General features: G+C 50.9%; 8 protein-coding genes across 8 annotated transcripts; 6 read left to right on the forward strand and 2 right to left on the reverse strand.

Moving 5' to 3' along the window:
- Nucleotides 1–33: 33 nt before the first annotated feature.
- Nucleotides 34–1,020, forward strand: COCVIDRAFT_31478 (glycoside hydrolase family 17 protein; the record flags this gene model as incomplete). Its single annotated transcript, XM_014695379.1, has 1 exon — nt 34–1,020. One exon carries the CDS (start codon nt 34–36, stop codon nt 1,018–1,020), a length of 987 nt encoding a protein of 328 aa, XP_014550865.1.
- A 1,877-nt stretch (nt 1,021–2,897) lies between these two features.
- Nucleotides 2,898–3,296, forward strand: COCVIDRAFT_114350 (hypothetical protein; the record flags this gene model as incomplete). The annotated part of the gene is made up of 1 exon (XM_014695380.1): nt 2,898–3,296. The coding sequence occupies one exon, from the start codon at nt 2,898–2,900 to the stop codon at nt 3,294–3,296; it is 399 nt and encodes a 132-aa protein (XP_014550866.1).
- Nucleotides 3,297–3,485: 189 nt separating this feature from the next.
- COCVIDRAFT_114345 (hypothetical protein) lies at nt 3,486–4,044 on the reverse strand (the record flags this gene model as incomplete). The annotated part of the gene is made up of 3 exons (XM_014695381.1): nt 3,486–3,655; nt 3,718–3,828; nt 3,891–4,044. The coding sequence occupies 3 exons, from the start codon at nt 4,042–4,044 to the stop codon at nt 3,486–3,488; spliced, it is 435 nt and encodes a 144-aa protein (XP_014550867.1).
- Nucleotides 4,045–5,058: 1,014 nt separating this feature from the next.
- Nucleotides 5,059–6,486, forward strand: COCVIDRAFT_114364 (hypothetical protein; the record flags this gene model as incomplete). Its single annotated transcript, XM_014695382.1, has 5 exons — nt 5,059–5,102; nt 5,162–5,369; nt 5,425–5,581; nt 5,631–6,016; nt 6,064–6,486. The coding sequence occupies 5 exons, from the start codon at nt 5,059–5,061 to the stop codon at nt 6,484–6,486; spliced, it is 1,218 nt and encodes a 405-aa protein (XP_014550868.1).
- Nucleotides 6,487–6,942: 456 nt separating this feature from the next.
- On the forward strand, nt 6,943–9,811 carry COCVIDRAFT_31481 (hypothetical protein; the record flags this gene model as incomplete). Its single annotated transcript, XM_014695383.1, has 8 exons — nt 6,943–7,026; nt 7,290–7,381; nt 7,475–7,517; nt 7,569–7,628; nt 7,778–8,247; nt 8,302–8,563; nt 8,609–9,266; nt 9,318–9,811. The coding sequence occupies 8 exons, from the start codon at nt 6,943–6,945 to the stop codon at nt 9,809–9,811; spliced, it is 2,163 nt and encodes a 720-aa protein (XP_014550869.1).
- A 1,727-nt stretch (nt 9,812–11,538) lies between these two features.
- On the forward strand, nt 11,539–12,111 carry COCVIDRAFT_31482 (hypothetical protein; the record flags this gene model as incomplete). The annotated part of the gene is made up of 1 exon (XM_014695384.1): nt 11,539–12,111. The coding sequence occupies one exon, from the start codon at nt 11,539–11,541 to the stop codon at nt 12,109–12,111; it is 573 nt and encodes a 190-aa protein (XP_014550870.1).
- A 1,760-nt stretch (nt 12,112–13,871) lies between these two features.
- COCVIDRAFT_31483 (hypothetical protein) lies at nt 13,872–15,142 on the forward strand (the record flags this gene model as incomplete). Its single annotated transcript, XM_014695385.1, has 3 exons — nt 13,872–13,991; nt 14,190–14,950; nt 15,019–15,142. 3 exons carry the CDS (start codon nt 13,872–13,874, stop codon nt 15,140–15,142), a joined length of 1,005 nt encoding a protein of 334 aa, XP_014550871.1.
- Nucleotides 15,143–15,294: 152 nt separating this feature from the next.
- COCVIDRAFT_114325 (hypothetical protein) lies at nt 15,295–17,315 on the reverse strand (the record flags this gene model as incomplete). The annotated part of the gene is made up of 2 exons (XM_014695386.1): nt 15,295–16,474; nt 16,966–17,315. 2 exons carry the CDS (start codon nt 17,313–17,315, stop codon nt 15,295–15,297), a joined length of 1,530 nt encoding a protein of 509 aa, XP_014550872.1.
- Nucleotides 17,316–17,765: the final 450 nt, after the last annotated feature.

The following is a 17,765-nucleotide window of genomic DNA, read 5'->3' on the forward strand; positions in this document are numbered from 1 at the left end:
CAGCAGAGCCAGCCTGTCCACCCGGATACTCCCATGCCCAGCAGCCCAGCCGTTCCTCAGCAGAGCCAGCCGGCCACTTACCCCGCTGTTCCTCAGCAGAGTCAGCCTGCCCACCCAGACACCCCCAAGCCCAAGCCTACTCCTTCCACCAGCAGCGCGCAGCCCAAGCCTACCCAGCCATCCGGTGGCAATGGTCACTTCCCAACCAACGGCGACAAGTGGTCCATTACCTACACTCCCTACGCCAAGTCCGGCCAGTGCAAGGAAGCTAGTGAGGTTGCTGCTGACATTGAGAAGATCGCTGGTCTAGGTTTCACCACTATCCGTGTGTACAACACCGACTGCGGTGTCTTCGAGAACGTTGTCCCTGAGTGCGAGAAGCACGGACTCAAGATCATTTACGGTATCTACCTCGAGGCTGGCGACAAGGGCTGCTTCTCCGAGTACGCCAACAAGCAGCTCGACGACATCAAGAACAAGGCCCCCAAGGACAGCGCCTCCATGGTCATTGTCGGTAACGAGTGCATGTTTAACGGTAACTGCCAGCCCGAGCAACTTGCTTCCTACATCGACCACGTCCGCGATGAGCTCCGTGGCGCCGGCTTCCCCTCGACTGTCCCTATCACCACCACCGAGCCCGTCGATGTCTGGGAGAGCAAGGGTGCCGCCCTCTGCGACCACATTGACGTCTTCGTCTGCCAGGTCCAGCCCTACTTCACCCAGTCCGTCAGTGCCGACATGGCCGGTGACTTTGCCGCCCAGCAGCTCGAGCAAGCCTCCAAGGTCTGCCCCGAGGCCGCTGCCCGTGGTGCCTACATTGGCGAGATCGGATGGCCTTCCCAGGGTCAGACCAACGGCAAGGCCGTCGCTAGCCCCGACGCTCAGCGCACCGCCATGCACAAGATTCAGGAGGCTGTCGGTGACAAGGCTAGTGTTTTCTCCTACCAGGACGACTCCTGGAAGCCTGCTGGTGCCTATGGCGTTGAGCAGCACTTTGGCTGCATTGATGTCCTCTCATAAGCAATTCAACACAGTAACCTTTTAAGATGAAGGGAGGGGGGGAATCAATATTTATCCATATGTATCTCTATATGTAGCGCATCAACCACACACAACACGTTCAAATCCCAGTCAGCTTCGTTACTTATGCTGCGGGGTTCCATTTTATCACGCCATCATGTGTCTTACTATTTTCTTCCCTTTGTTTTATTAGTTCCTTTGCCCTTCGTTTGTGTAGTTATTCCTGAGAAACAAAGGAATACACACACAAATGAGGACTTGGCAATGTCGATATAGAGGATGAAGGTGGTTAGTTGTCAGCTTTGAGGAAGCCTGTGTAGCTGATTTTTTAGTGTTTAATTTCTTATACCTAGTAGCAAGTAGAGTGGAACAAAAAAAATCTAACTCTTGATACTATTGCAACTCCCTTCAAACAAGCTTTTTCTTTTTTTTCCCATCGGGTTTTTTTTTGGTTTTTTGGGGACATCATTGTCGAAGGGTTAGGGGTGCCGCGATAAGGTGCTTTTTTTTCGGTGAATTGGAGAAATTTAATCTCCGTGCAGGGGGATTATAGGGCCTTGTAAAGTAAGTTAGTGGCGTTTTTTTGGTTCTCTCAACAAATTAAACCAGGGGAGAGAACTCGATGGTCGCCCCTTCATAATAGAGAAAAAAAGAAAGAAAGAAAAAAAGCTGCTCATCTTTGCCTAGGCTTGCCTGTGTTTGTTGTAAATGCGAGCATGGTGGTGTCAAACTGTCGTTGTATCACTTAAACATGGCATCCATGCCGAAGGATGGGGTTGCAATATGCCCGTTTAGTCGAAGCTATGCCCACCGGCATATTTTGTTTTGTTTCTTCCGGCTCGTAGCGCTGTCAGCCGGCTTTACTGTCGTTCCGGAAATACGTAAGTATCCGAATATTTTCGTCTCTTCCTCAACCATGTCGATTTTTGTTTTGGTTAGTAAGTAGCCCGAATAATACCTCAAAAGGATTGTTGCGGTGTACCCGATAGTCGGGCCTTGATGTTTGATGAGGCTGCTACTTGCTATTAGTATAGGGTCTAAATACACGTCAGCGTGGGTGGATAAGCGTGCGTAGGTACATGCGGTTTCTTAGGCGAGTAGAAGGTGATCTAGGCCCAGCATCACGTGTGAGTCGAAGTAGGTTTGGGAGGGCTGTAATTGTATTTGCATGACGTATGTTATGTGGCTGAACTGGGGTTCAACGACCGATGCGTCGGATTGATGACAGTGGAATTAGGTGGCGGAAGGTGAAATTGCAAGCGTGGCTTGGGTTGAATCTAAGTAAGAAGGTGCGGGACGGGCTGAGGAAGGTGCAAGCATGCGTGTGTGTGTGTGTGTTTACCAGTGTTTGTTGTGAGGTGAGAAAACCGACAATAGGAAGGCGTGTAAACACTCGGGTATTGAAGTTGTATGCAGATGTTTGCAGTCTGAACAAAATCCGATAAATAACTTGTCGATGCTTCTCGCTGGCGCAATACTCACCTTGATCAATACCACATACTTTTTGTTTTTGCGACACAGCGAACTCACGCAAGATCTATTACTAGAAAGAACAGAAGAAGAACAAAGCTCCTCTGTACATCACATAGTCAGACAAGACGTCACGATAACTACACGTCAAAGTCCACTCCATACATCTATACTAACCCCCATCCGCCCAAGCGCCCCTGCAACCCGCCAAACCGGGAGATCGACAGGGCATGCGAGCCGCTTAAGAAAACAGCGCCATCGCAGCCTTGCTTTTCCACCCCGCCTTCCAAACGTCTGCTCTGAATATTCGTGTCTAACAATCCGAATACGCTATTTTTTCTTCCTATTTTGAACGACCGCGTAAATATCCCCACGTATAAACGCACTCATACACAGTATAAGTGAAGATGGTACCACGAGCTAAACCCCGGCATCGACCTTGGACAGTAGCAACAGTAGCTGGTGTGGCGTCACTGCTTCTCCCCGCTGCGGCACTCATGCGACTATACACTCTGTCGCGGTTTCCCTTGTATGCAGTTCTGTATACCTGTGTTGTTAATGGCGCTACGTTTTTGTTTTATGGGTATGATAAGATGCAGGCGCGCAATATGGAGTGGAGGGCCAAGGAAACGACGTTGCAGACGTTGGCGCTTGTTGGGGGATGGCCGGGTGCACTGGCAGGGATGCATTATTTCCAACACAAGACGAAGAAGGTTGCATTCCAGGTTGTGTTCTGGGGGATTGTGCTGTGCTGGGAGGGTGTAGCTTGGCTAGTGTGGAGTGGCGGGATAACCGTAAGAAGATGAAGGTGAGATCAAGACATTGATTGGATAGTTGAGCTTCATGAGATATTGAGTGTTATTACAAAGGGGTCATCGAGGTCGTGAGAGGTGGTTGTAGCCACCGGAAGAAAAGAGATGCGTCAGAATCATATCCAAACAACGAGAACGCTCATCAAAAACCAACCACTCATCCACCCATACATCATCACGCCGTTACTCCGCCTTCTTTGGGACATGGTACTGAGCGGTATCCTGAGTCTTGTTCGTTACTGCCGAGACAAGGTCAAGCGCAGCTTTGGGATAACTCTGGACAGTGTCCCAGTCAAGCCACACGTTCTTAGTTGAGTTCGACGCCGAGTCCCTGGCTTGGGTGACTGCGTGAACTGTACAGAGAAGGGGCATTAGCGACCAGTAAAGGGACGGGTGAGAGTGTCCGCAGCTTCACCAGTTTGCTCGCCAAGGGGGTTTTGGGTAGCGCCACCGGCAATGTTGCCGAGGCCCTTCTTGAGGCTCTTGATGTTCTCCTGGTCGGAGGCAGGAACCTTGTCGATGGCATCTGTAAGGTGTCAGTGTACTCCAGGTGATAGTGGGAGGGGGGTGGACTATGTCACGACTTACCCTTGGTCATGTAAGACATCTTGTTCTCGCCCATGGTCTTGAGTGCCTGGCGCTCCATCTTGCGCTTTAGCTCAGGCGAGATACCGAAAACGTACAGGTAGGCTGCTGTCAAGGCGATGAGGCCTGCGAAGATTGCGAGGAAGCTGACAGCCATGGTTGAAAGTTGGGAGTGTGTTTGTGAAGTGAGGGTTATAGATAAAGTACTGGTACTGGAGAGAGGTTGGAGAAAGCTGAAGAAATGTGATGGTTGTGTGTGTGTTGATCAAGACCCTGATTTTATGTATGGGCAAAACGGCATGACGTAGGAATCGCACATGCAAACCTGTCAGGCTTGCCTTGCTCCCGCTGCACGACCAGGATCGGCCCTTACACCCGACCATTTGATGGTTCCTCCCTAGACTGACGTCTCTTCCCTTCCCTATGATGTATTATCTTCTCTTGCTGATACTGGCGACAAGCACTCGGGGAGACGCGCCAGATGCGCCTCGAGTGGATTCGGTAAGGCCCATGCTTTGGGTGCTAGAGATGACAGGAGCCACTGTGGAGTGATGGCGGCTGACAGCAGAGATTCGCCAAACAGGCTGTTGCTCTCAGTGTGCACAGCAAAGCCGTAAGCAGTGCCAATGCAGCCTTGCATACATGGCCATGAGGAGGCAGCGGCAGCGGCAGCGGGATATACATAGACACGGAGAGTATTGGTGCGAACGTATAGACATGGTTGGGTTACGCAGCTAGGCGGTGCTGCGCCTCACAAAAGGTCAGCCACAGGCCACGAGGCGGACACGACTTTCAGGTGCGCCTGCGCCTGCCCCCACCGTCGGCCCAGGTGCAACTCCAGCTCGTCCAGAAACAGACCCTGGACTTATTGTTGCTGACCCAGCTCAGCCTGTGCCTCCTTTTTCACCACTTCTTTTTTTCCTTTGCCGCCCGCTCTTTTCCTCGTTCAGAACGCCTTGCTTCCTACGTATCTGTTGATACCTACCCCTCACCAACCTCCCCGCCAGCTGAACGCGCCCGATAGGCACCCCCAAAGCCTCACCTTCCGCCCCAAAACACGCCCGTCGCAGTCGTATAACTGCACACCGGCTTGCCCATCATGAGTATGTGCCTGCTCTCTGCATTGCGCTGCAAGCTGCTCGCCTGACTAACTGCGTGCACAGTGACCAACATGCTCAACAAGCTGCACGGCCAGCCCGACAGCTATGATCGCAAGTGGGTGCTTCTTGATACCCCGCCTCCGCTTGCACCCTTACTGAACGTACCAATTGCAGATCACGATACCGCTTCGGAAAGACACTGGGCGCCGGAACGTACGGTATTGTCAGGGAGGCTGACTGTCCTGAGGGCAAGGTTGCCGTCAAGATCATCCTGAAGAAGAATGTCCGCGGAAACGAGCAGATGGTCTACGACGAGCTGGAGATGCTGCAGCGCATGAAGCACCCGCACATTGTCAAGTTTCACGACTGGTTCGAGTCAAGGGTAGGCATGCTAACAAACGACGTGGGGCAGGCCAGTAAGCTAACATTCTGCCCAGGACAAATACTACATTGTAACCCAATTGGCAACTGGTGGAGAGCTCTTCGACCGCATCTGTGAAAAGGGAAAGTTTACAGAAAAGGACGCTGCCGAGACGATTCGACAGGTGCTTGATGCAGTCAACTACCTTCACCAGAACAATGTTGTACACAGAGGTTTGTTGTGCATCCGCTGGTTCACCACAACGATACTAACAACAGACAGATCTCAAGCCAGAGAACCTCCTCTATCTCACACGCGACGAAAACTCATCCCTCGTACTTGCTGATTTCGGTATCGCCAAGATGCTCGACTCCAAGACCGAAGTCCTAACCACCATGGCTGGCTCATTTGGATACGCTGCTCCTGAGGTGATGCTCAAGAAGGGCCACGGAAAGCCCGTCGACATGTGGTCTATGGGAGTCATCACATACACACTGCTCTGCGGATACTCACCGTTCCGATCGGAGAACCTTGCGGATTTGATTGAGGAATGCAAGAATGGCCGTGTCATTTTCCACGAGCGCTACTGGAAGGAAGTCAGCCCAGAGGCCAAGGAGTTTATCAAGAATCTGCTAGAGCCCGACCCATCCAAGCGACCGACGAGCGAAGTGAGCAAGATTTCCTCAAGTATCGATTGACGGCTAACAATGTTTAGGCTGCCCTCAAGCACGTATGGCTCAGTGGAAAAACTGCCACGGATCACAACTTGGTGCCAGAGATCAAGGCATACGCGGCAAAGGCTCGTCTCAGGCGCGGTATCGAATTGGTCAAGCTTGCAAACCGCATTGAAGCGCTCAAGATGCAGGAAGACGAGGAGGAAGACGTGCCTGGCGAGGCTGACGTGCCTGCCAACGCGCGCGAGGCTGCAGGTGAGGCCATTGCTGGACATTCAGACGGCAAGAGCCTGGAGACCAAGGAGACGCCGGGCACAGGCAAGGGACCTGGACGTCTGAGCAGAATCGCAAAGGGAGCCATCTTCAGAGAAGTTGTGCTTGCCAAAGTGCGCGAGATGAAGGAGCAGGAGGCGCGGGCAGAGTTTGAGAAGAACGCAACATCAGAAAAGGCAGCAAGCAAGTAAAGGGGCTTGTTGGGCAGTCTTTTTCCTTGTTGCTGAGGTGTTGTCACAAACATGATGGGTTTGCTGCGGTATTAGCGGAGGGTCTCATTGTTCCATGTATACCCCTGAGAGACAGCAGCCAGGACACCGCGCCTAGTAGCTCTTGAATGGTGATATCAGTGTTTGTAGTTCGAAATTGGCGGGGGACAATGTGTGTTTTGATTGTTTTTATTCGTGTTACTATTGTTGGTTGATGTGTGTCCAACAACGACAGTGTTGGGTCTGTGATGCACTCGCTGCCTGGCTCGTGCACACAGTCTTGGCAGAGCCGGGAGAACCCTAGATTGAGCACTGCGGCGCGTCCACCGGGTTGACGACTGAACGCGCAACTCACTGCACCGCCGCCACACTCGTTACTCGCCTCGAGACCTTGTGGGCCTCGTTTGGATAGACTACGCGATCGCAAAAGTACCGGCAATGGAAAGCGCGGCCAAACGGAAAGCCGCCAACGCCGCTGCGAGCGACCACGACAATCGCCCTGCGAAGCGACAAAAAGGGCCGGTACGTGCAGTTCATGGGCGAGGGTTGATGCATCGTCGGGGTGTGTTCTGGAGATGCACAAGGCGTGTTGGTCGCGATGCGGGATGGGCTCTGGACAAGAGCGCGCGACACCTGGGGGGCTCGACGAGTAGCCACCACCTCCGTCGGCCCCTCCTCGCTGCCCCCAACACCACGCGCGCGCCGGCGATGCATCGAGGACTCCCTGGAGAACCATTGTCGAATAGCCTACGAACCTTTGCTGACAGCGACCCGCTCGCGTGCAGGCCGACACCAATGCCAACTCGGAGACGGTAGCCTCGACGACGACGGCCGGCTTGAAGTTCCTCGACAGCCTGAAGCAGGCAAAAGACAAGACGTGCGTGCTCGGCCTCTGTCGCTAGTCTCACATGGCATAGCTTCTACGCCTTCAGGCGAGCAATTCCCGCGATTCCTTACTGACAGCCTGCAGGGGACGACCCATAGCAGTTCACTTCCTTACCCTCCCGGATAGGGTATGTTCTGGTCCCGTTGCCATCAGGGCCCACACTGACAGCCGTGTCTAGGACGAAGTGCCCGACTACTACGAGTATACCAAGTTGCCCATTGCGATAGACACCATCGAGGTACGCTTACTTGCTGTTTGCTCCTTTGCAATCTTCACCCATATATCATGCGCCTTCACCACCGCCAATCCGAATTCAATACTACCACCCTATATTATTTGCTACTATTCATACCTCTCGTGCGGGATTGCTGACTCGAGGCGCCTCAGAAAAAACTACTCAATGGAGAATATTCCAGCCTGGCTCAAGTCGAGAGCGACTGTAAACGACTCGTCAACAACGCAAAGGCCTACAACGACAAGAAATCAGTCATCTACGAAGATGCTGAGCGCCTACGCAAGACTGCCTCCAATTGGATGGTGAAGCATAATCCAGCATACCGGGACGGCAACTACGTCGCAGTAGCTACTCCCATTCCTGGCGAAGACAACTCGACTCCCTCAAAACCGTCGCCCCGCGTCGTATCAACGCCCAGAGTCCCACAGACACCCGTTACACATGACACCGTCGAACGCCCTCGGCGAGCAGCTGCTATTGCAGCATCAGCTACGCCAGCCCCATCGAAACTGCGACAATCGGCGTCTGCAGCGCCTGATGACAACGATGGTGCCGAGTATACAGGCAAGACCTTTCAGCAGGCACAGGAACAGATTGTGCGGGAGATTATTGAATACGAGGAGTAAGTGGTGTATCTCAGCTGCACTGTATTGCATCAGTACTAATACCCTTCCAGTCAAGGCCTACAGATATTCGTCCCCTTCCAAAATCTCCCATCACGGAGCTTGAAGGACTACTATCAGTTGATCAAGGATCCCATGTCGCTGTCTGCGATACAGAAGAAAGTGCGGGGCGTCATTGGTCGCGAAGCTCCTACAGGCCATACCCTGTTCAAGAGCTGGGATGCTTTTGAAAGTGCATTCAGCTTGATCTGGAAGAATGCTCGCATCTACAACGAAGACGGGAGTGATATTTACAATTTGTCGTTAGAGCTTGAGGTACGCTGAATCCATCCTGACTGACGTCTTTTCTAACTTGCCCAGGAAATCTTCTACAAAAAACTTGAAGAGGCTAAATCAAAGGTCAACGAGCCAACACAGCCGAAGCTCAAACTTAACATGTCGACGGCATCAGCAGCTCCTAAGCAGCAACTGAAGCTAAAACTCAAACCAAGTCCAGGCTCAGAGCCTAATACTCCAAGTGCTCGCGATTCTGCAACTCCGGGCGTTATTGTCGACAACGACGCTCTTTTACGGCAGCAACGGCATGTACTCAACAGCATGGGGAACCAGTCATCACGAGCCGCGTCTGGCGAAGCAGCAACGCCTGGAGCATCAGCAAATCCGTTTTCTGGGCCCAAGGGCGGCGCTTCGACGAGCGCTCCATTGTCTGCTGCCCAAGGTAAAACTGGGGGGTCTCCACCAGCTGTCAACGGTGTCAAGCAAGATGTGCAGTCTCCGGCGCTGAGCGCAATAAGGCCTGCAAGCACCGCGCCCGATAGCTCACGACTCAGCGTTCCTGTCCAAACACCGCATCCACACATGGCTCCACCACATAACATGTCTCGCACAGCCAGCGGCAGTCCACATCCAAATGGCCTTGGTCTGCAGAATGGCCACTACGCTCCTCCACCACAACAACAGAGCTACCATGCGCCTCCTGTACCACGAGTTGATTGTTTCAGGAAGACCCCACTGAAGAGTAAGTCCAGTCTGTTGGGATGATTGATATTTCTTACTAATGGCCGTGTAGATTACCAAGATGCATTAATACCCAGAATCACACTAAATACACATCCCGCTCTGAGCGCATCAAAGCCATGGTCCGTCAACATACTCGCCAACAAGCAGAAGACCATGTACAGTGCCACCATGGTTGTCGCGCCCGCCCACTCCTACATCCAAATTGTACCCAAGATCCCCATTGCACTTACCAACCGCATGTACCGCCTGTTCGTCACCGTCAACGGCAACAAGACTCTTGAAGCAAACCGCGTCCCAGTCACAGCCGGCATCAATGGCGCCAGCCCAGGACCCGGTTACGAAGGCGGAAAGAAGAAAGGCGAACCCCTGTTCGAAGCCAAACTCCTCAGCGGCGTAAATCGCATCGAAGTTGAAATCATTGCGGAGAAAGAAAGAAAAGAATCATCATCTGAAAATGCGGGAGCTACGCCTGCTAAGAAGGAAGACGTCGAGATTGAAAAGTGTACTATTTTCTTGCATTTGCCGCGACAGCCGACGAACTAGGAGTTTGAGGACTGTGAGGGTGGAGATGCCGATGCCGATGCCGATGCCGATGCGGAAGCTACTGGGTGATTTATCAGTCCGCCAATGATATGAGAAGATGCAAGACAGAGAGATGTGTGTGTGTGTGTCGAAAGGCTGCAATAGATGTAGTACGCATGTGTGTTTGTGTATGTGTGATATTAACTTGTTTTATTTGTCTTTCTTTCTGTCTCTGGTTTTTTTTTCACACTCTGTTGAGAGAGAAAGGGAGATGGAGATGAAGTGGAGTGAGCGAGGGGAAAGGGAAGATAAACATGGGATATTGGCGTTTTCTTTTTCAACTTGTCTCCTACTACTTTTTTTTAGCGATCATGTCATTGAGGGATGAGATTGAGATGGAGATGGGGAGTCGGAAAGGTAGTTATTTTAGGATGGCCACTGAGGAGGATGAGAAGTTATATCATATCAGATCACTTTCTCCTTTTTTTTTCCTCTTTTATTCTCAACGTGGGTGTAAAACCGGATTTAATGTCAACATTTCTACCATGCATGTGTAATCCCCCACTCGTCCCCCTTCTTCGTCAGCAAAGTCAAGGAAGCGCGCTACGTACTTTTATCCAAACTCTTACCCCCCTTGCGTTTTCTTTAAGTGTATAAAGCCTCGTGGTGGCGCATACTAACTTAGTCCACCCCCCCCCTAGTATATCCCCCAAACCTTCTTTTTTTCCAAGCCAGAGCCTGCGAAAGTAGTGTCGATGTTAGTGTCGACGGTTAGTGTCAAGCGTTAATGCAAGGCTGACTTGTGTAGCGTTGAAGTTTATATATTTGAGGGGGTGTGGGCGAGATGAGATGAGTTTTTTTTTAGTTATGGAAGTGTAAAAATGAGTTGGTGGGTGAGATCGGATAGTAAGACCGGGAGGTGCAAAGAGTGGTATGATATATGCTTGCCTTCTTTTTTTTTCGTTATGTTTGTGGTTTTCCTAGGGAGGGAGGCGTGGGGGATGGTGAAAGGCGAGGGTTTTTTTTGGTGGGATAGAATGGATGGGGGTTTATTAGTGCTGAACTATTGCTGCGAATTGTGAGTTGGCAAGATATATATTGGTTTGTGGATGTATGGTGTAGTTGTTGTTGGATACGAGGTCGAATGAGTGACACTGGAACAATATGCTTACCCCCGCTTGTTGCTATTTTGCTCCCAGGTGCTGTTATACAACGTGACTTATCTGTCTCTTGGATCGTGTAGCGTGGTGCAGTGTAACTGGGACGACATATCAAAACATGTTTTTGCAGTATTATCTATTCAAGGGAGTGATATGGTTATCCTTCCTCTTCTAATTTTCTGCATCAAGTGGCTTCTTGGGTTTATGGGTTGGGTATTTAATGCGCATACATGTACATGTGGTTCTGCGCAGGCGGGACCCCAATATCCGTTTTCCTAGATGGGAATATAGTCAGGATGACGGGTACTTGTACAGGTGGTGCATGCCGTTGCGAGGTTACATGGACTGTAAGATTGGGAACTCGAATGCAGGTATTTCGTCATCGAGTAAGCGCCTGCAATGTTGAGTATGTTAGGGAACACAAGGAGTGTTAAGATACGCTGTTGAAATGAATATCTAAATAGCCCAGATTCCTGGTGTTTGAGTTTTCAGTTTCTTTCATCCCCTTTTCCAATCCAAGTCGCAGCTGTATTAAGAACTCCTAACATCTACTCTACTCACTCAACTAAAACAAGAAAAAATAAACCCATGGATTCCACGCCCCTCAAACCCGGCCTTCTCTTCGTCCACGTACGTCTCCACAACCCAATCGTCTCCATTGCCCCAACCTTCCTCCGCTGGACAAAACTCCACTTCCAAGACCTCCTCAATCTACCTGCCATCCCCTCTTCCAAAGCCAAAGTAGCCTTCTGTCTACGCGCCACCGCACCTGACGATGCTGAGAACTACTCACACGAAGAGAAATCAAGCGCAAAGTCTGCAATCGTGCACATATGTGCCATAGACGATCTATCCGTGACAAAAAGTAAACCCTTCCGTGACATAAGTCCGAAACTGAATGTAGAATACACGCGGCCCCTCGGCGCACACGAACAAGCAGTCGCTTACAAAAATCCAAACGACACCATTGACAAGGAGGCAATGGTTTCCGAAATCGCCAACTCAAAACTAGCCGTGTATGACGAAGTTGATTCAAGCGAAGAGGAGCGATTCCACGCCTTGATGCCCGAAAACGTAGATGGCTGCTTGGTCGGAGTGCATTTTACACTGCTCTCGTTTTCTGGCGATAAAAGCGATGACGCGATCGAAATCAAAGACTAAATAGTAGAATTTCTATAGAAAGATGGCGCACCGGGGTGCAAAGTATGTGCCTCGCTCTACCGTTGGGCGGGCAAAGAGGCTCAGCCCGATGGGTACCCAGCCATCGATGTGGAAGGAGATGCACAGTGGATGGCCCTGGCGTGGCTTGAGCAGTCAGGTTCCAACAGGGTGTTGCAAAAGGATGTCGATGGTGTTATTGGTGCGCGTGTCAAGTCGGATGGAGAGTCCAGTGTAGGGGAAGGAGGCAAGATTGGGTATGGGGTCTGGGATATTGAGTTACTTATGGAGTAGGGTGATGATTGTTGGTGAAAATGTGGGGAGAAAGATGAAAAACGGGCTGTTGAAGCAGTGAGGTGAAGTGAAGTTTTTCATATGATGATATCAGTGTATTGGCTAGATATCCTCTTTAATCAGCAGTGCAATAGTGAAGACATATTTTGAGTAGGAAGAACTTTGCTTATGAATGAGAAGTAACTTTGGGAAGAAGGCATATAATTTATAACAATAGCTCTATGCATTCTCATGTGTAATGTACTGAACTTTTTTTCTTCATATTCTAGTTTTTCTCTATATACAAAAAACTATACTGCTATCAGACTTTAAAGAACTGAGGAAAATGACTCAATAGATTATTCAAATCAACTTCAATTTCTTAGAATTCATTCTTAGAGGCTCTGTCAAGATCAAAAGCGCAAAAAAAAACATACAACAGCGGGGATTCGCCAGTGGTCACCCACCTGACTACTAGTCCGCCGGTCGAAGATTTAACGTGTGGAGAGCGAACGGGATCCGGTGCAATACTTCGCCGATGGTCGTATGTGCCATAAAAATCCGGAGTAATGTGTTAGATACTCATTCATCAAGTTTTTGTGAAAATAATGCTCAGTTGCACATCTCCATATCTGACACAGTTACTGACAAGACTCGGCCAGCGCGGAGCTCACCCGCTCCGCGGCTCCAGAACACGATAAGCCGCATGCTCGGAGTAAGACGGAGGAGAAAAAAAATTTGAGGTTGAGTCTGTCTCATAGGTAGTGGTTTCACGGTGCGAGTAAAAAGTAAACGCCTAGTCTTGGTGAAGCATTTGTGGCGTACATGTGCAGGCGGCTCGCGATAACGGTTTGATATTTACATAAACAGGTAGACCATTTGGAGAGTGTGCTCCGAGGATGCAGAGTCATTCATTTGCAACACGAAGGAAGCTGGGCAGTGTGGATGTTTGTAGGCTTGGTTTGTCGTTTTCGACTTTGCTTCCGGCCTATTCTTAGTTTTGTGGATTTTTTGGAATTCTGGCTTGGCTTTGGGGGTGGGATTAGGAATACACTTGACATGGATAAAACATGATTACATAGGTGGGCTTGGTAGTTTTTTAAGGGCAGCTGGTATTGTTACGGAATTTGTCATTGCATGTGGAGGTGACATATGTATGGCCAAGACCTGACGATATAGTATATTCCATTTTTTTTGTTTTTGCATTCCAGATTTCAATTGGCAAAAAGCCTTAGCATCGAGGACAAGAAGAACCAAGCTTACTGCAGGCAGAATAAGACGTTCCGTCTGTACAGCAAGAACGAAACAGAGACGGAACGGAACATGAGACCCTCGAAACGCGTATGAGAGGCTGGCGGCGCGCCAAGGCCGTGACTACTACGTAGTACGATTGCTTGCTGGCAGGCGAGAAACGCCAAACCAAACTTCCAAACACGGGTCGAGTCCAATCGCTTGCAAACGCTCTTCACACCCCCCCTCCACTTCCAAGAATGACGAATTTGGACATGCTGCTCCTCAAGGGAGCTTCTGCAAGCGACCCGGAGGAGTACCTCCAGGAATTACGTTACACAATCCTGACCAAAGGCATTCCCGCAAACAGCGAGGGCATGGTATGTTGCTACTCCGCCTGCTCGCTCTGCGCGCGCCCCTTTCCCCAGCCCCACGAAAAATAAAGAGCCACAACAATGGCATAGGCTACATGCATGGGCAAAGCATGGAGAAAAAAAGGCGCTCGAGCCCTTGTGTGTCTCTTGTGAATCCGCAAAATTAAAAAGGCTAATTCGACGTCATGTTCGCCATCAAAACAGTCGGAACTACGCATCTACATCTGGCTGATCCTGCTCAACGCGCCGCCGCTCCGTACAGACGTGTACCTCGACCTCGTCCGACAAGGCGCCTCGCCCGCACACGCCAAAATCCAAAACGACACGTTCCGCACCTTCCAAGGCGATCCCCTCTTCCGGCGCCGCGTCACGCAAAACAGCATTACGCGAGTCCTCAACGCCGTGGCGTGGCGGCTCAACGATGCGCACGAGGCACGTGTCAATGGGTGGCAGTCGCCCCCCACGCTATCAGAGTTCGGCGGCAGCCCAGACACATCGACCATGATGTCGCGGCACTCTGCGACGGGCGGCGCGCGCACAGAGGCGTCGACGACGAATGACGCGGAGCAGATTGGCTATGTGCAGGGCATGAATGTGCTGTGCGGACCTTTTCTGTACGCCGCCCGCAGCGAGGTCGAGGCGTTTACGGGCTTTGAGAAGCTGATTACGCAAGAGTGTCCTGGTTATGTGCGCGGATCCATGGAGGGTGTGCACAAGGGATTGGCGCTCGTGGATAGGGTGCTCGAGGTTGTGGATCCCAAGCTCTACGAGTACCTCATGGCGCACCATATGGAGGCCAGGATCTATGCTTTTGCCTCTGTGTTGACCATGTGTGCGTGTACGCCGCCTCTGCCTGAGGTTTTGCAGCTCTGGGACTTTCTTTTTGCCTATGGTCCCCATCTGAACATCTTGTGCATTGTTGCTCAGTTGGTTGTTATTCGTGCGGATATTCTGACCAGTCCGAGGTAAGATGGCCTTTTTTTTTCCTTCTCTTCTTTTCTGTCCACCGCATGCTAAACATTCTGCGTTACAGTCCCAACACTATTCTGCGTAATTTGCCTGGCTTGAATGCTCAGAAGATTATAGGTGTGGCTATGAGCTTTGCGGGCAAGGTGCCAGAGGATATGTATGCTGAGATTATCAATCACGCAAAGTGAGTGGGGGGAGGAAGAGGACATGTTGATGAACGAAATATGGCGTTTATGATTTACGATTTCATGAAGGAACGATACCCAATCGCATAGTAATACGCAGACATATGATCTTTTTTCGTTTGCAAATTCAATGAACTTTACGTTTTCTCAAGTGTTCACGGGATATCAGCATCATCATCATCTCCGCCAAAGCCAAAGCTGAAGCCTCCACTTTCTTCCGCTTCACCATCCCCCTTTGTTAGCTGCTCCCATTTCCCTCTACTCTTCGTCTTCATCTTCTCCAACTCTGCAAGGCCTTCCTCGAGCAAATCGGGATGCTGCTCACCCAGCCTTTCTACAAAAAGCTCATAAGCCCTATCGCAGACGTCCTCTTTGAAACCACTGACTTCTGCCCTTTGGTCGCGGAGGAAGCCCAAGACATCAGGTAGCTTCTTCCTTGGGACAAAGTTCTGCGTCAACGCAAGACTATCTTCGAGGTTGAGCACCAGGTGGAACCATCCAGAGGGCACATGCAAGACTTCGCCGGCATAGCAAATACCCTCTTTGCAGCCTGGAGTTTGGCGGGCGAATTCGTGAAAGGTTAGCATATACTCTGCAATGCTTAGTGGGGAAGTAACCTCGGACTGGTCTTCTGAAACAATGACGCCTGGGGGCGGTTCAATGCCTGGGCCAGCGGGGAACATGAGCCAATATTTGCTACCTGTGAGAACGGCATTCCATGCTGATGTAGCGTTGGGGTCTTTGTGGAATGTCGAGCCACTGCGCTTCGGGCCCATAATCATCCAGCGGCAGTCTGGGCGGTGTTCGCCTAGAACGCCAAAGAGGTCGTCGCCAAAACATGTGGGACTCCAGTATGCTGCTTCTTTGGAGTGGGGTGGTGCTGATATGTCGATGCCAGTCTTGTCTGCAAATGCGCGATCGAAAAGGTACAAGGGCGATTCGTCAGCGTTGTCGTGCATATATGACATGTACTTTTTCATTGGCCAGTCGACTGCTTCAGCTCTAAACTTTGTTTCTGGGAATTTCTCGAGCAGGTACTCTGGTGTCCAGGTACCGTACACGGGCCATTGCTTGACAGGTGTGGTGAGGATGAAGGGTTTGTTTACCCAAGCTTCTGCATACTCTTCGTAGGTCAGATCTGACAGCCGAGCTATCTCGTTTTGCTTTGGAATGTTGAGTGCATAGAGATTGAGAGGGGTATGTGCACATTGGAACGGGCGGTAGAGAGTGTCTGAGAAGAGATTTTTGCAGGGAATGGAGGTGACATGCTCCTTAGGGATCTTGAGATATGTCGCTCGCCAAGTTCCGCGCCATTCGAAGTCGTCGGCCGGAGAACTATTGGCAAATTAGCTATTGCATACGCTGGATAATTGGCAGTGTTTGACTAGAAGAAAGTGGCTCGAAGTAAGAAACACGCTAGCTCATACGGGATAGCCAATCAGACCGTCGGATTCAGTAATCGTTGACGCTTACCGCCAACGGTCGACCTCGATCCAATCCCGAGTAGAGGAAATGTGAGAATAGACAAAGAAACAGGCAAAATGCCCAGTCCACGGCTGGAGACTTGACGAGTTGAGTCATACCGCTACTCGCGCACTGGGCTTGTGATTCCGAAGGCTACAGCAGTATGGCAATAAGGCGACCAAGGACAGTCATAGCAGACAAAGGTCGTGCAGCGTGCGCAGACAACGTGCTCGGACAGCCTACAAGGAACAAATCCTTCCTGCATATCATCTGATGGAAACCATGGTGGCGGTGTAATGGAGAAAATGACAAGAGGCGAAGAAAACAGAGCATGCATGTGTCGACCCGTGGTTGATACTTACTTGACGAATAAGGCTCTCCACAACTCGTCCAGTCTGGTGTAAGCATAGAGGGCACGGCAGGTACTGCCCAGGCGTACCAGGACATCAGCATCGAATGACTCAAGGATGTGGCTCAGTAGCTCATCGGGTAAGCTGGCAAAGAGGCCGCAGTTTGACTTGATGTTCTCGCGGGCAGTGTAGGCGTTGCCGGCCGGCTTGATGCCCAAGGGATGCGAGGGGACTGCAGTGGCGGCGACGGCGACATCCTCATCGTCAGTGTCGGCTGTTGCCACTGCACACGTCTTGAGCTTTTTCGAGGGCCGTGATTCGGCAGTCGCGATGCCAGGGGGGTCTAGGATGCCGGGGGCCATTGTGAAGAAAAGCGTGGAACGATGCTTGGTGTATAACGCTGCGCAGACGGCTTCACGGGCGCAAACCGAGGTTCAGATGCAATCACGGGGAATCAGGAAGGAGTCATTGATCAGGCCTGGGGGCGGGCCTTGGATAATAGTACTCTAGACAATCCTTTGCGGGCGACTAGGCCCAGTGTATTCGTACGTCTGCAAGCATCGACGAGGATTTTGGCTGGTCTTAGCGAGATTTTGGCGCTAGCACCTGGAAAAAAATCTCAGGTGGCTCCTGCTTATAACGTCGGCTGCCCACCCACCTTCTGTCCCTCATCATCACCAAATCCACCACAACACAAAAGACACCCTTCATTCCTAGATACCCACTTGATTCTCGCGCAGAGGATCTGGTATCTAGTCTTTTCTTCCACAACAACCACTCTTTTCCAGCGGCGGCATCCAGAGGATCCCCCC

This window comes from Bipolaris victoriae, assembly GCF_000527765.1.
Source record: "Bipolaris victoriae FI3 unplaced genomic scaffold scaffold_163, whole genome shotgun sequence".
In the NCBI taxonomy this organism is placed as follows: Eukaryota; Fungi; Ascomycota; class Dothideomycetes; order Pleosporales; family Pleosporaceae; genus Bipolaris; species Bipolaris victoriae.